At 40.5% G+C, this 24,363-nt stretch overlaps 3 protein-coding genes across 30 annotated transcripts in view; 1 reads left to right on the top strand and 2 right to left on the bottom strand.

Annotated features, from left to right (window-relative positions):
- The window catches only part of LOC310892960 (uncharacterized protein), a 284,028-nt gene that overhangs the window by 96,117 nt on the left and 163,548 nt on the right, over window positions 1–24,363 (bottom strand). The window lies entirely within an intron of this gene.
- The window catches only part of CACNA1C (calcium voltage-gated channel subunit alpha1 C), a 494,083-nt gene that overhangs the window by 456,026 nt on the left and 13,694 nt on the right, over window positions 1–24,363 (bottom strand). The gene's annotated exons all lie outside the window — the stretch shown is intronic.
- Window positions 14,890–24,363, top strand: part of DCP1B (decapping mRNA 1B) — a 44,591-nt gene continuing 35,117 nt past the window's right edge. Inside the window, exons 1-3 of one of the 2 annotated variants that reach the window (XM_083821294.1) lie at window positions 14,890–15,108; window positions 15,715–15,755; window positions 18,080–18,207. In XM_083821294.1, coding sequence (XP_083677420.1) covers window positions 14,956–15,108; window positions 15,715–15,755; window positions 18,080–18,207 — 322 coding nt within the window. In that variant the 5' untranslated portion in view covers window positions 14,890–14,955. Of the gene's footprint in view, window positions 15,109–15,205; window positions 15,638–15,714; window positions 15,756–18,079; window positions 18,208–24,363 lie in introns of those variants that run through there. The other variant, XM_083821295.1, reaches the window with a different exon arrangement.

Here is a 24,363-nt window from a genome sequence, read left to right as displayed (position 1 = left end):
GTAAGCTATCTTCATTTCTGAATGGAGGAAAACAAAAACAGTAACAACAAACAAACAGGAAAAAATTAACAACAGCAACAAAAAAAACATCACCAAGCAAACTGAGCCATGAGTTAAAAGCTGAAATACTGGGGGAAAACACTGGGTACTCAAGAATTCACTAACTATAATGTTGGCCTATGAAGCGCCAACACATTGAAGTTACTTACAAGTAGTACAGAGAAGGTGCTCCTGAATCATTTACTCAATTAAAAACAGAACAGCGAGGCAGCAGAGCGTGGTCATCCTTAATACCCAAGTGACAACTACCGTTAAGTAATCAGACAAAGATCAATGACCTCTGAATTACTTAAGACCTTCATTATTACAGACACCTTCTCGTTTTGTAGCTTACCAAACACATGGAAACTGCCAAAGTTCCAAAGGATAAGCCAGAGTATATCTTACAATACAGTCAGTGCATTTGAATAAAAGAGATGTACTAGACATCCCTCCTTCCCCTCGAAAAAAAAAAAAAAAGGAAAAAAGAATGTTCGATATATTTTATTTGTGTGTTTCTTCAGTACTTGACACTAAGGTACCATAATGTTTGCATCTTCTGTATACTTTCTTTTTAGTCTTTCATTTTTATCCTTACTTAGCTTTCCGGGTTCAAAACACATTCAAAGTACCCTAAAGAAAGGACAAATTCTTCCTTAAATATTGGTTTCAAGACACACCTTGACTTAGGTACTGCCATGTCCTCCACCCGTTCCTCCCCAACCACCACACAGAGCCACTAAGGATGTTTGTGCCACCATCTCCGCACCTTTCTCCTCCCTTTGTGAGGCACAGTGGAAGCTGGTATCCTCTGGGATAAGCTGGGAAGCAGACTGCTCACTGCAAGGTAATTTTAATATTGAAACGTGCAGAAATGGGAAAAAGAACCACTCAACGTCTCCTCGCTAACTGCATCTCTGCCTAGGTACACCCCCAAGCTTTTTAGTCTCTTGTAACACTGAATCAAGTCAACTTCTCTCTCTCCACTGTGCTTTGTGTTCCTCTCCCCAAAGACCCAGGTCTCTACATTTCAGGGGAAGGAGAGCACCAAGGAGAATTACAGGACTGAAACCTGACCACAGCATCCGTGTGGCTTTCTATGGCTAAGCCTATGCTCCACTAGAGGACGTGCAGTCTTTTTGCTAACCTCAGGTGGAAGAGATTTGGTTTGCTGTAAAAGTTTTAAGGCTCTTTAACGTAATGTGGTACACAAGGCTTCGAGCACTCTTAGTCTTCAGGCAGATTTCCTCATGACTGGATGCAAAGAGCACCGCAGTCTCTTTGTATTGCTTTTCCCATCCATCACTTCCTCTCTGAGACTGAGTTTTGACTTACCAGTTTTGTAACTTTTTGCTAACATCACCCAGCTATTTGGATAAACAATGACAGGGGAAAGCTCCACGCAAGTATGCCTCCCTTCCTCAGATTAGAAGAATAATGATGAGAAAATAGATTTTTCAGTAAAGTAACATACATCCTAAAAATCTTTGAAGGCATCTAAGGATGATTTGGGAAAAATAGTATCCCCACAAATTCCAATAAATCACTAACATCTCATTGAGGGAAGCTGCATTGTATACTTGCAATAAAGCTTATTTTTCTGTGAAATATTGCCTTCCTGAATCCTGAAAATATTTTGGATGTTTTCCTCGTTATTTTAACACCAGCAGAAAAATGCCCAGACAGATGATGTTTTTTAAGTCTCTTGAGAGCTTTTTCACCAACACAGGCAAATCCATGTTTGCAGAGAGGTTAAATAACTTCAAACTACATGGAATGAAGAAGCGCATAAGAAATAAAAGGTGGAAGTGATTATAAATGAATAATGGCACTGATCATTGTAATAAGAGAGAAAAGCAAAAGGTAAATAGTATCAAGGTTTTGTTTATTATTATTATTTAATTATTTCTAAAAGATGCAGGTCTATGGCCAAAATACATTAAAGATTCTCTCCATACATTTTTTTCTCTGATAACATTAACTTACAGTCATTGGATTCTATTCAAAGAAAGTGCACCAGAAGTGTCCTCTATTAGGAAGTACCCAGAATTATTTCTAAGTTAGTCTGTGTGTTGACAAGTGCTTTTCCAGACAAAAAAAAGTCACAGGTGTTCATGGGCTTGTACCAACCACACAAAATGTTAGAAGTAAATATCCTAAACTACTTGTAGATACACTGGCAAGGCTTCTGGGCAGGCCATAGACAGCACTACCTAGAAAGGAACATGTGGGGAGAAAAAAAACACAGATTCTTATCACTAAGCAAGATATCGCAACTCTAAGAGACCTAATTCAAAACTTTCTGAAGTCACATTTACTTCAGTGGCTAATGCAGCAGCACTAAACAAATAGGGAACTACCAAATTTTTCTGGAGATCCTTTGAGAAGGAACGGCTGCAAGTTCAGAGGTTAACAGGGAAGACTGGGTAAACTGTTTCATCTCTAACCTCCAAGCTATCTTGCCTCTTCATTCATATTGAATAATTGTGTCTTCTTTCCCACCTTTTTTTTTTAAACTTAATAATGAGTGTAATATTTCTGCATCTCACTGAGAATGTTTGTGAAATTATTTTCGATCTTGTAATAAAAGAACTAAAATCCATACTAGTACTCTATGCACTCAGCATCTAAGGTATTACCAAATGTCTCCCTGTAATTTGATTCTCATTCAAAAATAAGCCTGTTCTACACAAAAAAAAAAGGCAACGCTACCTTAAGACATTCATTTTAGATTTTGATAGCAAAGTTTTAAACTGTTAGATTTAAATTTCTCAGGTTGAATTTGTTCGGCAAGTTTCTAGGGCAGAAAAAAAAAAAGATCAGTCATTTCTAAGGGAAGGCTGAAAAGTGCTTTTTCCTGCAATGTTCGAAAATTCATATACTATAAATTCCCAGCAAGAATGGGTAATACATGCTTCAGAGCTAGAACTTGCAATCCAACAAGCAGAATAGCCCAGATTTCAAGGCCTTCAGTCGTATATACAACTTATTTTTTGTCAAATTAAAATTATATGAAAGAGTTGTGGTTTCCATATGCTCAGGATGGAAAAAGAGCAACATATGGGGCCAGAAACATCCCAGATCAAGAGTCACTGACCTAAGAAGCTAGCCTAGAAGAGCAGCAGATCTCTACCATTCCTCTGCTCAGAGAGAATAGCTCCAGAATTCTGTGCAGGTGCTATTCGTGTTTTCTCTTTAGGACTGACATAACAGAATAATCACCTACACTTGTTATCAGTTACCCCCGTTTTCCAAATGGCAAAATAGGTGCTATGAATAGAAATGTTTCAGCTGTTTTAATAAACAATGCTGCAATAGCATTCCATATATTTTAATTTAGGGGTGGTGAAAGTGTGCATGTTTTAGGAGATGCATACCAAGAAAATTACATCCAAAAGACTCCATGAAAGAAACGAGAATTAAGCTTGGCTGAGTAACCTTGTAATTCTGTTTCCATGGAGTTATGTCTTACAATATTTAAATTATGTTCAAGTACTACTTTCTGACAGGACCAGAGGAATCCCTTTCTTCTGTGATACTGATTTATCTTCTCTGCCTTTAGAACCAAAGGACTGAGCAAAGAGGTCATATTTCCAGCAAAATCTCTGCCCCTACAAAAAAGATGCATCTCCACACAGAACTAAGCTAGTGTTATTGTAGCTCCAGGCAGACATCACATCACAGTCTCTGTTGATGGATGACCAAGCAAAAGTAGTCTGTATATAATTATTTTTAACTATGACATGGTTGTTTGGAGATAGCCACCCTATCCTCTGATACTGCAAATCAAAATGTCATCCTTCTCCATAAGCAAGATCTTCGTGATCCTCTAATGAAACTGAGTAACAACAGTGAATTCTCCATCAATTTTAGTGTGATAAAGACTTTTCTTGCCTTTATATTTCTAGCAGAGCATGTTTCTCTCTTTGGAATGGCATCATGATGGACAAGTTCATTAAACATTGAAAAAAAATGGAATGCAAGGTTTGGGAGACAGAACTCAACTTTTACAGTCATCCTGAAAATGTGACTTGTCATTTGCAGATTATCAGCTGTTCTTCTGGGACATTAAATATCTCTATGAGCCTGCGCCTTTGTGACCTAATTAATTCAGTCATATTTTTCAGTAATCTGCTGTTTTTCTTGTCCTTTGGTAGGATAAGAAAATGTCCTACTTTTCAACAGTACCCTCATGAATGTCCTATCTTCAAAGAGGGATAAAAAATAAAAATGGAAATACTTCCAATCGTGAATGCATATATAGATGATGTACAGTAGTAATACAGTGAATGCTGATTCCCTTTTATATCTTGATATACTTTCAAGTTTTTAACATTAAAATGAGTATATATTTCAGTTATAATGTTGAATGTGGAAATTTAATATTCAGTGCAAGAAATAGCATTACAAAATTGATATGGCTCTGTTAAGTATACACTTAGTAAATCTAAGAAGCTTTTTTCCTGAAGCTTTACATCATTATAAACATGTGCTAGTCTGCATTATATCATGTCCTAATTTTTTATCTGGAAGTATATAACACATGTGTATAGTTGACATTTTTCCCCACAAAACAACTTTCTCGAGTGCGGGGGGATGTAAACTTCATTTTTCAACTCAAAATATCAAACCCCTTCTTCATTTGCTTCTCTCTACTTTGTTTAGAATGAACAAGCAAAGCAAACTGATCATTTTCATAACGCATTCCTTTTTCCCTGATACAACACATGAAAAAATATCTTGAAGAAACAAATATTTGCATAAAAACTAGCACATGGCCAGAGAAACATTTCTAATCTAGTTGAAAGAGGGTTACTAACTGCTCTGAACACATGTGTATAATAGGATATTTATATAACTGTACAACATTTCTTAGAACACTATGTGAAAAAAAAAATCTTAGTGTTTGATTCCTTGGACCTCTCTTCTCTAAGGCCCCTATCCTAACAGCATGCTGGGTCTGCACTCCAGAAAGTCACCTTTTGGATGTCTCCTTGTAGTCCACTTGCCTGGGATAATGCCTACTGATACATGGCTCAAAAGCAGGTGCTAAGTTACTCCTTTGTTGGGTAACTCAACCGTTGACTATGAGCAGTAAAGTCAGTTCACTTCCACAGAAGTGACAGCAATACCTGATCTTATTAGCCTTTTTACTCTCCTGAGAATCTTTATGTAATGCTGCATTAGTAGCCTTTACTAAATTAGAAAACCAAAAGGGAAGATAAATCAATATGAATGTACATTTGCTGATATCGATTTTTCCCCTCATAGTCAGCATGGGAATATTGTGGCTCCTATTAATATAAAGAGTGGGAGAACTTTAAACAGTTCGGTCTGGCTAATTACCCAGTAGCTTTGCAGACTTATTCAAACTTCTTTAATCTGTAATTTTGAGCTATACATTTCATGAAATGAAAGCCTCCTCATGAATAATCACATGAAGATCCTGATGACAATTTCTTGATGCAGATTATCAACGAGATGACTAGGACAAGCATTCAACCCATTACTTGTGAAAGGTCAAGGACAGCCTAGGCTGTAGCAAACATGATATTCTGCAGTCTGAAATCCTCAACAAGTGAGCAAGGGACAGAGTGGAATCACAGCTCTGGATTTCAGGAGAAATTTCAGCTTGCTTATCAATCTGCTGGGCAAGATCCTGCAGGAGACTGTCTTGCAAGGCAAAGTGGCCCAGGCCCGTTGGTTGGTGCTCATGGGCAACCTTCTCAGTGCACAGGAACAGGTCATTCTGATAGGCAGGAATTGAGCAAGTGTGGCAGAAAGCTAGCATGGATGAACAAGGAGCTCACGACTCTGCTCAAAAGGGGGGGGGAGGGGGGGGGGAGGGGGGAGGGAGGAAGGAAGCATGCAGAGGGTGGAAGCAGAAAGAGCGTGTTCAAGAGAAATATACAGTCATTGCCCAAGAATGCAGGGATAGAGTCAGGAAAGCCAACGTTTAGAGGCAGCTGGAAACAGTGGGAGAGGTGAAGGGCATGAAGACTGCTATAAGGCACATGGGAGGCAAAAGGAACACTAATAAGAATGTGGACCTACAGCTCAATGCAGCAGGAAAACTAGTAGCACATTTCCCTAAGGTACTGAAATTGAGGCCAATAATGTGTAACACATTTATTAAGAATCAGGTTTATCAGAGAGTGCACTCTCAGCTACCTTGTAGAAGATGCCAGACTGGGAGAGCAGCCTGTGCTGGAAGGCAGAGCTGCTGTTCAGAAGAACCACTGCATCAGGCTGGAGAAACGGGCTGACAGGAACCACGTGAGCCACAGTTCAGCAATGGCAAATTCAAAATACTGCCTCTGGGATGGAACAAGAGCCCGGGAAGCAGTTCTGCAGGAAAGGACTGGCAGATCCTGGTAGACAACAAGGTGAACGTAAGCAAGCAGCAGGACCTTGCTGTGAAGAAGACCAGCGATATCCTGGACCATATTAGCACAAGTGTTGCCATCAGGTCACAGGGAAGCTTTTCTGAGAGACAACTGGAGAGGCCAAAACTAGACACAGTAAAAGACACTGACACACCAGAGGAAGTCCAGAGCCTTCAAGAAAATGAGGAGGCTGAAGCACGAGAGATATGAGGGCAGGCTGAGTGAACTGGGCTGGTTAAAGCCTGAAGAGGTGATCAAGGGAAACCTTGTCACCATCTTCAAGTACGCAAGGGAAGGATATGGAGATGCAGGAGCCAGCTTCTTCTCAAAGGCATGGAGCAGTAGGACAAGAAGCAACAGACAAGTCACAAAGAGGAAACTTCAATTAGACAAAGAAAATAATTCTCACTAGGAGGGTGATAAAACACGGAAACAGACTGCCCAGAAAGGCTGTGAATCCTATTGCTACTATTTTTGCTTTAAATCAAAGGTCTGTTCAGATTCAATTATATGGAAAGGGCAAGTGTGGAAGCAAGTTTTTGTTGTTGTTGCTCTAGCAACTCATATACGGTGTTCTCATTCACAGAACAGAGATGATATTCCTCAGCACCTTAAGACCTGAGAATCAATGAAACTACAAACTTAACACAATTATAATTCTAACATAGCAAGATGGATTTGCAATGTGAGAAGAAAAACCCATAAGCCAAGCCATCTTACATAGTTACATTAAATGAAGCTGGAGTCATCATTTGTGGACTTAATGCATATAATTAAGTCCTAGAAGGAATCAAACTTCAGAAAAATCTTTATATAATTACTTGATGTGCTTTAAGGACAGGTAAAATTAACACCCCCTACCCCCACACCTCTTTTTGATTAAAAAACACAAATATACTAATTAAAATTCAGACAAAACAACTTGGTTTATATATTTTTGTAAAAAGTTATAACCAAGATATGATATTAAACATAGTATCTTCCACTTTTTTCTCCCTTTACATCCTTAATCACATTTCAAATTCCAGTCTGAATTGATACACAGCTACTTTTAGTACATAATATAACTGCTATTTATCAGTTGGAATTAATGACTCTATGATATTTGAAAAATGCAGAACTGTCTCCTGACATCGTGCAGGGGGCTTCTACATCTTGTGGCAACTGTTGCCAACTAGTAGGAAAGACAGAGAGGCTTTCTAGCAGGCCTTATCCTTTGACATGCTCCCCCAGTCATCATTACAACATTTCTCTCGATGATCCAACTCCTCCTACAACCATTAAGTCTATGTCCCTTTCCTCCTCAAGCTGACAGAGCAAATGCCTGTTGTTCTGTATCCCTCAGAAACCACTCAGACACAAAGACAGAAACATACGTGATGCAGTAGCTGTCTCCTAGTTGCTCAGCTCTGAGTGAGGAGAGACTCTCCATACATCCTGTTCCATAACAGCAACTGCTTCCAACTAGGTCATATTACAAGCAGTGATTAAAGTGACCTAAAAAATGGTCATGGCAGAAGGGCAGCTTCCAGTAGTGACAACACGTTGTTTACCCATCCTTGTTCTCAGCATTTCATTCCATCTAGACCCCAAAACATCTCTCTTACTCAGAGTTAAACCTACCTTTTTTTTTTTTTTTTTTTTTAACCCAACACCTTTACCAACTCTGTCCTTTGCATTTCCTTCCTCGGTTGTCTCTCCCCTGCCACAAGCCGCCTTCATTGTTGCCCCCACACTAGTCCTGCTGTCCACTCCACCTCAGCTCTGCCTCTCATAGTCCAGCCGGCTCCTCCCTCATGTCCTGTCCCCTCATTTTAGCAGCTGGGACTGCCATCTGTATGCTTGGGCACTGTATCAACAATAACACAGTACTATCTCTACTTCTAATCATGCTCTCTCCTATATAATCCAGCCTGCTAATCTGTCTCACACATTTCCTCCCCCTCCCTCCCTCCCTCCCACTAACTTCTCCTTTCCCCTCTCCTTCGGGCTCAGGACTAAGATTCTTTCAGACTCAGAAAGAGATGTGCTGGTTTTTCCATTTTTTTCCCCAAGAAAAATCCTATTGATCAGAACAAGGACCAAATGTGTTTCCTAATGGTTTAACAGGTGTTTAACACCTTCATTAATGACCTTCACAATGGGGCAAAGTGCACCTCCAGATGTCAAAACTGTGAGGAGCAGCTGATACACTAGAAGGTCTTGTTGCCACCCAGAAGGACCTCAACAGGCAGGAGAAATGGGCTGACAGAAGCTCATCGAGTCCCACGAGCGGAAGTGCAGAGCCCTGCCCCTGGGCAGGAACAGCCCCGGGCACCAGGACGTGCTGGGGGCTGCCCAGCTGGAAAGCAGCTTGGCAGAAAAGGGCCTGGGGGTCCTGGTGGGCACCACCTGGACATGAGCCAGCAGCGGTAACCTGGGCTGCATTAGGCAGGACATTGCCAGCAGGTCAGGGAGGTGATCCTTCTCCACTCAGCATTGCTAAGGCCACACTCGGAGTTCTGTGTCTGCTGCTGGGCTCCTCAATACAGGAGAGACATGGACATATTGGAGAGAGCCATATGGAGGGCCACAGAGGTGGTCAAGGGACAATCTCCCTTGTGATGCAAGGCTGAGAGTTAGGACTGCTCACCCTAGAGAAGTCTAACAAAGGTGTCCTCAATCTCTTTTGGGCTTGTTAGGTTTACTACAGTTTAAATGACACAGCAATTCCTGTATACATCACCAAGCAAATTCAACTGAACAGTGCAGGATTAATTTGGGATGATAATAAAATTGACAAATTTGCACAAACCAACAGGAAAAATAAGAGGAAGAAATAAACCCTGTCTCGCTACTCCTATGGAAGGAGTTTGTTGAGAAATTCTGTAGTTCACATTTCTGCCAAGCAAGGTAATATGCCTCTAAATTTAATCTGACAGAAGACATAGCACAGCGTCACTAGAAAATGACAAAATCAGATTGTAGAAGAAGGACTGCCAAACACCTTCAGAGCTCTCAGAATTCACCAGGGGAAACAAATTCACAGAAGTGTAATAAGCCTAGACTCAGATACCCACTGGAGTTTTGTGGCGCTAATACCTTTAGTTTCCACTTCAAAAATCTCATTCAAAGTGCTTATATCTTCTATTGGATGCCTGCTGGAAGCTGCCTTTGCCCAGATCCATCCCTCCTAAAAAAATGGATAGATTGCATTCATTGTTTCCGAGTGAAACGCTTCAAATGTTACTGAGTTTTATTGTCTGGTGCAGTTACACAAACGTGAATTCCTTTTCCTACACAGGCCTTTCTTCCCATACCCACAACTCCAGATCAACACAAAATGGAGAAATAAAATCACAACAAAACATTCTTAGCTTTAAGAGGCAAGTAGCTGCATTTAAAGCATAGAGGTAATTGTGGATCTTGCCTAATGAAAGAAAAAATAGAAAAAATAATTTTCAATTTGAAAACAAGTCTACTTCAAAACATCTCATTTACATATGCCAGCCAAATAAAGCTTGTAGCAAATAAAAGTGATCACCCAAACTGGTAAACAAAGTAGAAAGATCACACTGTTATAGATCAGATGATCTCATATTATGAAACATGTACAATAGGTATTAAACCTAATTTTAAATACAGAAGATACATTTTGGGGAACCTTTACAATCTCTTACCACCTGCAATAGCAGGTATTCAGTAGCATCAGTATCACAAGCATCTACCTATGGGAATTTTTGCAAGCAGCTACCAAATCCACAGAAAACTAGGGGGGATACTTAAAGCAGAAGACTTACCTTATTGCTCAAGTATTTTAGCTTTAAGGATCTGTGATTATAGAACCATTTGTATTGACTTCTAGAGAGCTACAACAGATGTGTTATAACACTGACTGTCTTTATTCACCCATGCTACATCTAAAAAAAGCCAGAAAATCCTTTATTGGAATCCTTAATAAGCACCAATGTTCTTCATTAACACGAAACATACATAAACATTTTTGCCAGCCAACAATAACACAAATTTCCTTCATAAAGTAATACTGCAACAGCTACATGTATAGCAGCTGTTGCTACTAGATATACATGCATATAGCAGCATATATGCTATACTACTATAAATACATAGTAGGAATTCAGAGCTTCTTTTTTCAACAGTTAACTCTTAAAAAAAGATGATTTGGATGCAGAGCACGCTTTCACAAAAATATGCTTTGGTGCTAAGGACACATTCCCCTCCTCCCAAACTTGCTGCCCACTTCTATCACGCTGACCAGCCCCAGTGCTCCTTTGGGCTTACTACCACCTTCTTAACAGCAGCAACACAAGCACATCCTTCTGCTGACTCCATTTTTTTAATATGGCAAGAGCTACTATGCCAGGTGAGGTGTAAAAATGAGGTCTTGGCTTAATGTAATTACCTAATGGAACTTTTCATATTAGGAATTAATTAAATGAGGCCATCTTCTCTGTAGCTGGTTGGAAAATAACCCTTTTAGAGCTACAGGTGTTTGATTCTGCCAAATTAAACGGTGATTACCACAAAGATGTGGTTGGAAAGGTATTCTCTTAGGCAAGATATAAATACTGTTACGTGTTATTAACCTATGGGGCATAGCAGGTGTGTCCTAACCTCATTGGTATTTTGGTAGTTTGTCTGGTCAATCAGCAGTGTAAAGAATGAAGTTGATGGATCAAATCAGTTTATTAGGACAGCAGTAAGGTAACAGAACAACTTAGCAAAATATGTGTCAAAGAAAGAAACAGGCTTTTGGTAAAAACCCAGGTTCTTAGACACAGAAAAAAAAAAAAAGAAAAACAACAACAAAAAACTTCCACTGAAAATCATAATAAGTGATAGGTAATTATTTCATGCACAGCATGTATAATATCAGAACTTCAAAACCAACAATGCCAAAGAATACAATCCCATTTTTCTGTGGACTAACATTTTGCAGGAAATCTCAAGATGGTCTCACAAACTTCACCAGGGAGCAATGTTACAAACACAGATGTGCATGCTAATAGCTTACATGTGCTGGGGTTTATTTGGGGGCAGAGGGAGAGTTGTTTTGAATCTGAATGAAAGTAACCAGATTTAATTTTAATCTAGAGATGGATTTTTTGAATAACTGCACCAGATGAAACTAGGTAGTCACACCCTATGCTCATTAAGGAACTTTTAGGAAGTAATACGTTGCTAACAAAAAGACTGAAATTGCTTAAACCATTTAGGATTGGAGTTAAAAAGTGGTCCAAAAATACAACCAGAAATTTCAGCCTCTGGGCATGAGGGAAGTATTCAAGAGCTACCTTCTGAAAGCCTATAATAAATGTGGGCTAAAAAGACTACCTTTCTACTGTGCCTGGGAAGAGGTGCAGACAGCCTCCAGCATGAACCACTGGGTTCCCAGGTGTGAGGGGTACCGGGCTGCGGAGCTGCAAGCACGTCCCCAGCAGTATATGGAGCACGGGTAAGCAAGTGCTGCGGGATCAGCCTGGCTCCACAAGGGCTACCTGCTCTTCCCAGGAAGACAGCACACTGGAAAGCACCCTATGAAGATCCACTGGAAGATCCTCAGGTAGTTCTTGATGCAGAAGAGGAGCCTACCAATCCTACCTCAGCACCCTTCTTGCCAGCAGGGGGGCAGCAGAGTTGTTGCCAGACAGCGAGAAAAAATTATGGCAGCCTTAGGGAAGGAATAAAAAGGAAAAGGCAACTATTGTGCAATAACAACTCCAAGGGGGCTGGAGATGAGGAAGTGGAGCAAATGAAGTGCTCAACACTACATTTTCTCAAGTGAGTCCTGCTGTTTATTTTAAGAATTGCTGCTCAGAGGAAGGCCTGAATGTGAACAGACAGGAAAGCGGTCAGTCGAGGCTGTGATCACAGCAGCAACATGAAGGCTTGTTTTTCAATCAGTTCACTTCCCTGGTCTGACTGGTTCATGCTGTGGCCACAAACACACTCAGGCCAGTACCACACGGAGGTGCCAGAATAGCAGGAATGAATGGCTGGGACCTGGGACAGGGGTGGCGTATACCCAGCACTGACACCAAACACACTCACATGAAATCACACCCTCAATGTCGATAATTTGCTGTAGGAAGCAAGCCTTAGTTCTTAAAATTGCATAGGTTCTTGAATGAGAAGCAAAGGCTTAACGTCTATTTGAAGAATCCTTGCAAAAAGGTTTGAACTAAGCATGTTTATGTTTATCCTTAAAAGAGACCTTAAGAACAGCATGCTGTGTGGATTTTGCCTTAAAAATAGTTTGGATATTACCTACGCAAAAGCCCTTTTATACAATGGCAAAATCAAAGTTTTTTGTTTGTTTGTTTTAACAGAGTACTATCCAGGTGGGTGGGAGACAAAAATGTGACACTCTAATTATATACTTCATGAAATTATGACATTTTCAAAGCTAGAAAATGACTTTGTTTCATAAACAAGTTACAGCAAAATCATTCTAACTTAGTTATTATGGACTACTGAATTACTGACTGTAAGCAAATAACTACAGCTTAAGGAATCAACCTTTTCAACCTGTGACATTTTTGCTAAAAAGTCCTTAGCTTTAGATGCAGTGAGAATTCACAGTCTTTCTCTATTTAACAAGATTTTGTTTCGCTGGAAAATTTTTAAGTTCCCTATCAAGTGGTACCATAACGCATGCCAGAACTAATGGTTTTATTAATTACCTTTACTTCAGGTAAAATGAAAGGAGCAATTATGGCTCACTTACACAGCAAAACAGTTGGAACCAGCAGAAAGGACCACACAGTGCAACAAAATACACAAAGGCATGATCAGAAGCTTGATGGGTTTGCTGGCTCAAAGCGCAGGGCTGGGGAGCCGTCTGCCCAGCTATGTCAGAAAGTAATCCAGGAGGAAGGCAGTACCAAAAAAGCCACAAGCTGGATACTGAAAACAGCCAAAATTTTTGTCAGGCTTACTTCAAGATATTTAACCTCACAGGTGTTTTTGTTTGTTTGTTTGTTTTTTCCACAGAGTTCAAGGAAACAGAACCATCTCCAATCTTCATATGTCAAGAGAAGGGCACAGGAGATGCACTTGACCCAGTCAGGCTCTCTCTCTCACATGAAGAGGAATGTGGTTATGAGTGCCTGGAAACTGGTAACTGAAAACTATTTAAGAATGATAATTTAAAAAAAAAAAATGTGCATCTGTACACTACTTGATCAATGTGAATTATCTTTCCCACTTACATATTTTTCTCTTTTTGCCATCCTACCCTGTTCCTTTCCAGACCAAGGACAACAGTTTCCCTTGTCTACCATAAGCCTATGCATTTTCCTTGTTGTTACAGGATAAGCCAGCTGGAGCTTTGTAATGGAACTGGTTAGAGCCTTTTTCTTGCCACATCTATACCAAAACTACCTGAAAACTTCCAAACTCCACAGCTGTGTTTCATTAGAAGCCCAGCTGAAACAAGGTGGCTTTAGAAAAGGCAAGCTAGGCGTGAGACCTTATTATAAGAGGGTATGTTAGGAGTTTTCTTCTCCTGCTGTATACTTGTCGGGCAAGCTGTAGGTCCTTGTTCTTAGGAAGAGAATTTTCAGCAGCCTTTGGGGCTGCAGCAAAACCTACGCATTCTCTCCTGGGTCCCAGAGAACAACATTTTCTCCCTGTCCTCTCTGAGAACATGTCCGCTCCTGACTCCACTCAAGAGACTCGCTGTCCCTACATTACATACTGTGAATTCCCATACTGTGTATTCCCAGCTTGCTGCCTCTCAGTTCTCTTCTGTCCCCACTTTCACACTCTGGAAGTTTTTACATCTGGGCTGACCCAGTTGCTCTTGGAGCAGATGCCAGGACTAGCTCACTCTAACCCACAACCTCCATCTGGCCTGGAGTGCAAAAGTGCCCTTTTAAACACGTCACATATGGGATACTGCAAACAAGCAAAATAGCATCCATTACATTGGCCTTTAGTAATTCAGGCTATCCTATCTCTGGAGGGAAATATGTTGCCCTACTGCTTCCAGGTACACATGGTGGTAACTCCTTCCAAAACTGCTACATGGGTCATGTGGTGAAAAAAATATTTGCTGTCGCAGCAGGTTCAGGCTGGACTCTTAAGCAAGTCCTTTAAGTATAAATGTACGTATTGAGCGTATCTGCACGCCACATAAAGCTGATATACCCGCTGTAAACTGTTGGCATCGATAGACTGATAATAAATGTGTACATTTGACAGGAAAATATGGTGACTAAACTCGTGGTCCTGTCCATCTGTTCCTCTGCAGCTTGTGTATCTCCGTGTCAGGGCACACTTGTTTATGTTTCCTCTGCTCATGTCATATGTATGTGTGTGTAAATATATATACATGTATATGTATATTTATTAAAAGGTTCCTCCCTCAGGCTAGCGGGGCACCCCCCGTGACGAATCGAAGCGCTCGGCGCTCGATTGAGGCGGCTGTGGGCGGGAGGAGGAGGAGGGCGAGGGGAGCTCCGCTCGCTCCCCTCGGCGCTGGATTGGCTGCGCCTACGAGGAGCCCTGTGTTGTTGTCGGGGGCAAGATGGCGGCGGCGGTGTCCGGGGCCGCCCTGCTGGGCAAGGGGCTGGACATCAGCCTGGCGGCGCTGCAGCAGCACGACCCCTACATCAGCAGCATCGTGGACGTGGCCAGCCAGGTGGCGCTCTACACCTTCGGGCACCGCGCCAACGAGTGGGTACGTCGGGGGCCGCTCCCCCCCCGCCCCGGGGAGGAGGGGGCGGGGCGAGAGAGAGACACGCCCACTGGGGGTGGGGAGGCCCCGCCCCTCTCGCAGCGGAGGGGGGGGTAGTGGGGGGGGTGAGGGGGTGTCCGCCATGTTGAGGTGTGAGGGCTTTGTGAGGGACCCTGGGGTGCCCCAGCGGGCTCTGTGTGCATTAAAAGTGCTGCTGACGGGGAGGTGGCCCTGGGGGTCGTCTTGGTCTCCTTGAGGGGCGGTCAGCACCTGGCTCTTGGTTGAGCGCTGCGGGTTTGAAGGCTGGGTGCTGGCTGCCACCCATGTGCTGTGCCCTTACCTGGCTACATCCCGGCTGCTCCTGGGGTCTGGCAGCAGAGCAGCCCCACTGTTTAATCTTACATCATCCAGCCTTTATCCCGTCCACATCTCCTCACGAAACTGGCCCCCACAAACCCTGCTTGCTTACCACCATCCCATGGAGCTGTGGGGCTTGTTTCATGGCTTCACTGAGAGATGTAACACTGTCAGGGTTAGTAAAAGAAAAAGGGGGCTTGCTTATGTTTGGCAAACCCTCGCTTGAACTTTTTTTGATGTCTTTTTATTCAGGAGAAGACAGATGTGGAGGGAACGCTGTTTGTTTACACAAGGTGAGAGTGTTACGTTTTAACATCTGAAAGTAATCTGTGGATGTGGAAAAGCTAGCTGGGACGGAGCTCGGCTGAATGAAGGAAAATGCTCTGAATCACGTCATAGTCAAAGGTGAAAAGAAACTGACACTAGCAAAGACAAATGCAGGGAAGAAAACACACACAAGTAGGCATCACCATTTATGTGGTTAAGACTAAATCTTGATATGGGTGAACCGTAGAAATCTGCACAGCTATCTTAAATAGAACACGACATTTGCAGTTTTAAGGTGTCCAAACAAAAAAACAAATAGTGAAATAAATAACGATACTCCTTAAAGTAAAGGAATAGTAGAATTTCTGAAGTATTGTGCTCCATATGTAGGAGTTCACATTTCTTGTCTCTGATTACTAATTTTTTGTGTATATTTCATCCAGCACGCTGTGTTTTTTCAATGCTCGCTTTTTGCATGAGGTCTGGCTGTAACTTTTCAGAGCTTTTATTTGATCACTTACTCTACCATTTACCTCTGTTGTAAAGCATGCCCTATGTTTGGGTTTCCGAGGTAGTACCCTAGCATTTCCATGTCACTAAAATTAAAATCAGAAAAAGACTTGATGAGCAGATCATGCACTAGCTGCTCGGATGGGACACTGAAGTAGAAATTTTATCCTTCAATGTTCGTGCTTTTGAGGATCCAGTGGGAGAACTGAGAAAGCAGAAGATTGTTTTCAGTGGTCAAGAGGCATGTGTGAAGTGAAGTGACAAATGGACAGGGAGGCCCAAGAGACTGTGAGCTTTGTGTGAAGTAGGAAAGCCAGTTTTAATATTTTTGAGCTCTTTTGTGCCAGCAGTCGAAATAATCATCAATAACTTTTCTAAGCTTCTCTTAGGTAAGCGGAAAAGAATGGAAAGGTGAGATAAGATGCTGTTACAATTACCACTACAAAATTAAAGAACTGGCCCCTGGCTGTGCTAGCAGTAGGCAGAGGTAGCTAGTTCCGTGCTGCAAAACAGAGGTAGTATTTCTCTGGTATGTTGGATTTAAAACTCCAGAAGTGACAGCATGTAACCTGGCACTTCTAGTATCTGTGATCTTTTATCGTTATTCTTGTTGGTTGAGGAAGTTTCCATTTACAGCCAGAGATAGCTACCCTTCCTGCCATGTAGGCAACTATACAGAACAGGTTGTGAGCTGTGAGCAACATTATACAGGGCCCTCCCCATCAATTTTAACTTTATGTCCTGTGGCTTTGAACAATGTCATAAAATCATGTAGAAAAAAACATTGCTAACAGACTGCAGGTTGGAGTCTACCAGTGTTTTTGTCACTTCTTATTACTGTTACGACAATGTAAAGTAATGCTGCCCTTTCACTGGAGTTGATTTTATCACAAATTGCAAATTCTGAGGAAGAGTCAAAAATCAGACTTCCCACTGAGTTAACACCAGTGGAAGTGGACTTTTTTTTTTAAGTACTGATTGTTGCAAACAAGGATTCTTGTTAAGGGTCCCACTTGTGTTTAATTTCATGTTGCTTCCTACCCTCTAATGCAGGTCCCTGTGCTTTTGATTTTGTAGAGATGTCCACCAGCAGGCAATTACTGCAGATGGCAACATTACCAAAATTTCAACTATCATTTTCTTTATTGCCATAACATTGTTTGAAAGTAATGTTTCCTGTCTGGATGCTGATAGGGTTAACAGCTCACATTAATAAAAATCATCTAACTGGCTTGAAGTGTAACCCTCATGAACAAGCATTATGATGTACATACTTATGTAATTCCCAAATAGGATTTTCAATACCATTCTCAATTGTTAGCTGAACGTTAGAAGTAATAAAATACTGTGCTCTTTGCCCATGACTGAATCTTACTAATTGCTGTTTTCTACACTAGCAGGAAACTATCAGGTAGATGGTGGTTGGAAAATGTGGTGCTAGTGATCTGGAATTAAGTGGCACTTAGTTACATCTTGCCTGTTCAGAAGTTTTGTAGGCCTTATAACTTGAAACAAAAACTGGACAGGCATATATGATTAATGCTATGGCTAAAGCATTGCACCTCAAATGGTAGTGTCACAGTTGCTGCATGCTCTCTGCAGCTATTGTGAGACTGTCATGGTGCTTCTGTCGTTTCTCAAGTAGAGTATAGGGTTTTGAAAAAATTAAAAAGGATTGTATGAAAGATTATGAAACTCAATAGTACTTTCCTTGGCAACAGAATTAGATTTTTATAGTGTCTCTGAGAAAAGAAAAATAATTTTGGAGAACTATGCAACGACAAAAAATAGTAATTTTTTTTTCCTTGACTTGATGTGATTTCTACTTGATAATTTTCAGATCAGCTTCTCCAAGGCATGGCTTCACAATTATGAACAGGCTGAGCATGGAAAATCGAACAGAACCAATTACTAAAGACCTTGATTTCCAGCTGCAGGACCCTTTTCTACTTTACAGAAATGCCAGATGTAAGTGTGTGATATGTTGGGTTAAATGCTAAAGAGGTGAACTCTTCTTCAGAGTCTGTTCTTGGTTGAGGTAGTACAAATGATGAGACTGCAGATTTCAAGGGCTGAAACTAGCTGGTTAAACAGTTACAGTTGAAAGAATACATCCTCTTTGACACGCTGAGAAAGTTGTTCAGTGCTACCTGAACTATCACTATTCAAAAGAAAGTATTAGAACGTGTTCAACAGTAATCTCATCGCTTAACTGGCTAATAGTGGACTTTTATGGCCATGTGTACGTGATGGGTGTAGAGGCTGGGAGATAACTGTGTGTTCTGAATATACCCTGTTCAGTGCTGGGAAGTCTCGTCATAAAGCAAATCCACCAAAGGTTAGAATAATACTTGTGATCTCAGTGTTTGTTCTGCATAAAGTTAAACAAATGTAGCTAATTCAAACCCTGCTTTGTTCTTCAGCTCTGGTATGCTGTCCTTACAGCAAACTGGAAGGTGTGTAACTTCTCAACTATTACGGGAAACTCCAACGCCATAGTGTTGAGCCTAATTTAAACCCTGATGAAAGATGAAGATACTACTTTGAGTTTTGTCTTTGTCCTCTATCTGAGAATTAGCATGCATCAGGCAAACTCAGACATGAGTGGAAGCCATGAAAGCTGTACTTTTCATGCAGATAAACACACAGACCATTACAATGTGCAATTATGTAAGAATGAACATTTATAAATATGCAGTTTTATATCTGTACTTGGAAGTAGAGCTGTAGTATGATCTGTACTTTGTGCTTGATGCATAAAAGTTGATTGCAAAAATTCTTTATGTATATATACTGTGTTGCAGAAGTGTTCCCTCTGGATGAAGTAAAAGCAGAGAAAATTCATGGCATACAAAGCAGCACAGTTTAATAATCTGCTAGACCTTTTTATTTTATAAACTTAATTTGGAGTTGGAAAGTTATATCAAGAGGGAATTCTGTTGCTCACACACACTATGTGGTAGAAACAATAGAGATACCATTTTAAATAATCTAAATGAAACTTCTATTTTTGAGAGTATTAGATAGGCTGAAAAAGAATTGAAATTTCTCTCTTTGAAAATCCATAAGAAACTGAAAAGAAATACAGATCTGTCCAAACTAGCCTAGGCTAGACCAGACATTAGGATTTTTAAGTACCATGAGACTTATTTCACCCGTCTTTTTTTGAAGAGTCTTTCCTATGTATATGTAATTTATTTTTACTTCATTTTGAAATTCCTTTAGGAATTATGTATATACTAATATCTGCTTTTTGAAGTCTGATCTATTAATTTTTCACTTTTGTTGAGACAATTGGTATAAAGAGTAATTAGAAGCTGTCATAACTATACTGACATGAAGTAAGATAGTCTTTAGTCTGAATACTACCTAAACTGATTTATTTGGGAGAGGAATCTGGTGTTTGGAGGTGGGAGCGTGAGCCATTTGTTCAATAAGAGATGTCAGAATTTAGATTTGCAGTGTCTCAAATACAGTTACTAACGTGCTTCTGAGCAGCAAGTCTGTGTTCAAGTAACACGTCTGGGGCTTTTTGGCCAATTGTGCGACAGCAAAATGCAAAAAGCTTTTTTCTGGGTTCTTCTGTCTAGACAATGGTTCTTTTAGGGTAGGATTTCCATCTGGCAACTCAGAGATGGATTTTCTTGAAAAATTAATTGCCCGTCCATCTTTATGAAATTTAGAGTGGTTTGTTGGTGCCTCTTTGCATTTCTGTGCAGTAGAATTTTATCACACCTTCCTTTGTTCATAAACACACCAAAAGATTCCCCTTTGCCTAGAAAAAATAACACTCACTTCTGCTAGAGACTGTGTAGATCTATACTAGGAGGCGCTACCATAAAGAATTTTGACTGCATTAAAGAACAAACCCAACAAGTGTAACAAGTGAACTAGGGGAGTTAGGGGCAGGAGGACTGGAGCCAGGGTGGTAAAAAGGAGGTCTTTGGAGCCAAGATAATGGGCTGGTTTTGGCTAGAATAGAGTTAATTTTCCTCATAGCAGCTGGTATGGTGCTGCATTTTGGATTTGCGACTGCAACAGTGCTGATCACACAGGGATGCACCAGCTACCACTGAGCAGTACTCACACAGCATCGAGGCCTCCTCTGTTCTTGTGCAGCCCCACCAGCAAGGTGCTGGGGCTGCACGGGGAGCTGGGGGGGACACAGACAGGACAGCTGACCCCAGCTGGCTGAGGGATGTAAGCTCAGCAACAAGAGCTGGGGGAGAGCCCCAGAAAAGGGGGTGGAAGAAACATGATTGGAGCTACAGTATTTGTCTTTCCAAGTAACTGTTACAGGTGATGTGGCCCTGCTTTCCTGGTGCAAAGGGCTAACTTCCCTGCTGCTGGGAAGTAGTGAACAAATTCCTTGTTTTAATTTGCTTATGTGTGCTGCTTTGTTTTACCTATTAACCTTTCTTCATCTCAACCCATAAGTTTTCTCAATTTTGCCCTTCCAATTTTCTCCCCGGCCTCACTGAGGGGAACAAACAAGTAACCCCAGCAGGCAGCTTGCACCATGCAGCTAACTCACAACACCCACATGGACAATTTTCCAGCAGCAGCATGAAAGTAACAGAATTTTTCTTTCAGTTCAGGATCTCTCATCCACAAGGTCTAGTAGCTTTTTGGCCTCGTGGCACTCTATACTGTATCATTCCCTTGAATGCAGGCATGAAAAAGGGTGTTACAAGATCCTCAGCCAGTGTACTTCTTGTTTTAAAAGTCTTCAGCTGGGCCTGTATGTCTGTTTTTTCCAGTGTTAGCTGCACCATCTAATCATGGAGAAACCTATATCTGCATTTTAATTGGATAATTTAATTTTGTAAGAGAAGATTCATATCTGCTTTCCTAAAATAAATAAATAAATTAATTAAAAATCTACTAGTTCAGGATTTTTGTTAGTATCCGATGTGTTCTGTGTTACCCCTAAATAAGGATTTTATTTCCATGAAATATTCTTATAAATGCTTAATTGTTATTTCTCCAAAAACAGCTCCAATGAAGCTCTTGGTACTTCAAAGGAAAAACTGTTGTTTTCATAGATTTTTATGGAAACATCTCTGTTTTCAGAGCAAACTTGGATTACAAACCCATAAAAGAAAAGTTATTTACCATCTCATTTGACTTTTTCACGTTTACTGGGCCCACTGAAATAATTTACATGGTGATTTCTCCACCAAGGCGCAGATAACTCTAGCCCTTCCTTCCTTACCCTGTATTTCAAAGCCTTTGCTACATAAAATAACTTCCTCAGCATTATGGATCTGTTTCCACTAGGGTCTTATCCAAACGTGTTGCTGAATATCTATCTTGAACTGTCTATATGAGTATTTTCACTGGGTTTTGCATTATTATACTTTTGTTTATCACTTTTACAAAACACAGGCCTTAGACTTCTTTCTGGGGTTTTCATCCCAAAATTTTTTAGGCACTAATGTTGTAATATTGCTTTTATTTTCCCGCTTCTAGATACTAACAAGGAGGATTCAGTAATAGCTGCTTTTGTGGCAAAACAGTCGACAGGTTGCCAGTAATACTTAATCTAGATCTGGAAAGTAGTTATCTTTTTCTGTTTGCTTGATGTTACTTCTTACTCTATTTTTTTGTACAAATTAATAAGTATAACATAATTAGGTATAACAGAGCTTTCCCTGCTTTTCTAACTGGTATGGTTGCTTTCTGACATAAGAGGACTTGTATTTGTTTTTTGTGGTAGTGTAAATTTCAGGGAAGAAAAAAAAAAAAGCATTTGGAGGAGTAAAGACATTCTGCCCAGTGTTTTGTTTGTTCTCATATTCTGGATGTTTGCTGAAAGCAACTTGGTTTTAGTACAGCTGAATATGTGTGGCTGATTACATTACACGATCTAAAATAAATATTCTGAGCAGCAAAAGGTGGTACTTGTGTACTGGACAAGTCCACCAGCATCTTTTCAGGTTATACGTATCATTTTGCAAAGATTGCTTTGCATGCAATACGTAATTACAACAGGAAAAGCTTTCCTCACCTATATACAATAAAAGTAAATTTTATGAATACTTATAAAAGGAATATTTGATCTTTTTACTTAATTGTTCTTCATATTTCTCCTGTAGTTCCATATGATCTTGGTAATCTAGAATCAAAATAATGCCTAAAAACCTTTTATGCAGATACCTACAGTCTGTTCCCACAGTCTGGGGCTAGATTTGGGTTCCGTGCCAGTTAATGTTTGCACTGATCCCCTATTTCACAGAAAAGCTTAGTTTAGGAAATGTGTTTGTCTGGCTAGCACTAGGGTTATTTGTGTGAAAGCCAGGAGGGGAGCTCAAATTGCTGTGTGCTTAATGCCAGCAGAAATCCATGTCTAATTACACCAAGAAACAAAAGGCTTATCGGTTAAATAAGTATTTTCAATGTGATCTCTAAGCTTCTGTATTTAACTGCAGTTTTAGGCGCTTTCTTTGTGTGACCAAGACAGTACTTCTCCTTTTTTGAATCATCTGGTGATTTTAAAAATTCAAAAAATTTCCTGGGTTTATATTTGAGTAATCCTAACTACATAATTAATACTTTTTCCCTTATATTTATTCCCTTGTATTTATTGTGAAAAGCACCGTTTGGAATCTGTTGTTTAAAGCTTGACACTGGTTAATATGAAATAGTTCAGAAGAAATGCATAACTGTAAAACATTGGTTAAAATAACTTCAGTTTCTTCTTTAGCAATGGTCAGCTGTATAATAATTTACTTGCAACTATTTCCAATGATGTATTTGTACCAGAAGTATATGAATGTGTACTGGGCCGATTAATTATTTCTTGAATTGACTGATTTATCATTTCATCACCACTGTGATCAACATCACTTAGCTATTTTTCGTGTTTATAGGATATGGAGAGCTCGAGGAAAATTAAGTTGCGTATCTTAGAGCTCAGTACACCTTGTGCGTTTCAGCTGACAGAAAAAAATACAAGATCCTAGCTTATAAGGAGCTAGTATGCTAATTCTCACAACAATCTGTGTCCTGGTTTTGGCTAGGATAGAGTTAATTGTCCTCTTAGTAGCTGGTGTGGTGCTGTGTTTGGGATTTAGGATGAGAAGAATGTTGATATCACACTGATGTTTTAATTGTTGCAGAGCAGTGCTTACACCAGGCCAAGGACTTTTTGGCTTCTCGCTCTGTCCTGCCAGCGGGCAGGCTGGGGGTGCAGCAGGAGCTGGGAGGGGACAGACCCAGGACAGCTGACCCAAACTGGCCAAAGGGGTATTCCATGCCATATGGGATCATGCTGAACAATTAATAGGGGGTGGGGGGGCCGGCTGCTCGGGGATAGGCTGGTCAGCGGGTGGTGAGCAATTGCATTGTGCATCACTTGTTTGTACAGATTATCATTATTAGTATTACTGTCATTATTATTATTTTCCTTTCTTTTCTCTCCTAATAAATTGTCTTTGTCTCAATCCACAGGCTTTCATTTCTTTCTAATTCTCTCCCCCATCCCAGAGAGGTAGCGGGGAGGGTGAGCGAACGGCTGTGTGGTGCTTAGCTGCCGGCCGGGTTAAACCACAACAATCTGATGCAGGTTAATTGGGTGCTTTTATGGTACAGGAAGTGGAGAAAGAAACTGCGTAAAAGCGCAACAAATAGTCTTTATCTGACCAGGCTCTATACCTGTTTGTGCATAGATCTTGTTTTTCATTTCTGTGCCACATGTGTAACAAGACCTTTGATCACATCATCTCCTAAAACTGAAAGTGAATGAAGCTTTCTAGCCAGATATGACACATTCTACTGAATATGAGCTTTTGCAGAGGTTCAGGAGTTGCTACGCAAGCAGCCCAGACGTGCCTGCTTTTGGTAAAGCTGTCTAGACACATGGTACGTGTATAACCTCATACTAATTTCAGTTGTCCAGTTTAACCTGCCACCCTGTGTTCATCAGAACCGTGAACAGGGAATATCGTTTTCCCAGATTTCTACGCTGCAGAGACTTCCAGTAGGTGGGATTGGAGGGGAAGAAAAGTTTCCCAGTTGTCCAAAGAAGTAGCCTAAAGTTTGTTATGTGGTTTTTAAGTGTATTTTTTTTCCTATTTTTTCCCATAATTATTTATGTATGATTTTATTTTTCCAAATACATGT

The sequence above is a fragment of the Anser anser genome (genome assembly GCF_964211835.1).
Source record: "Anser anser genome assembly, chromosome: 1".
Taxonomy (NCBI): domain Eukaryota; kingdom Metazoa; phylum Chordata; class Aves; order Anseriformes; family Anatidae; genus Anser; species Anser anser.
Note: the sequence above shows the minus strand (reverse complement) of the source record. Positions and strands in the feature narration are given on the sequence as shown.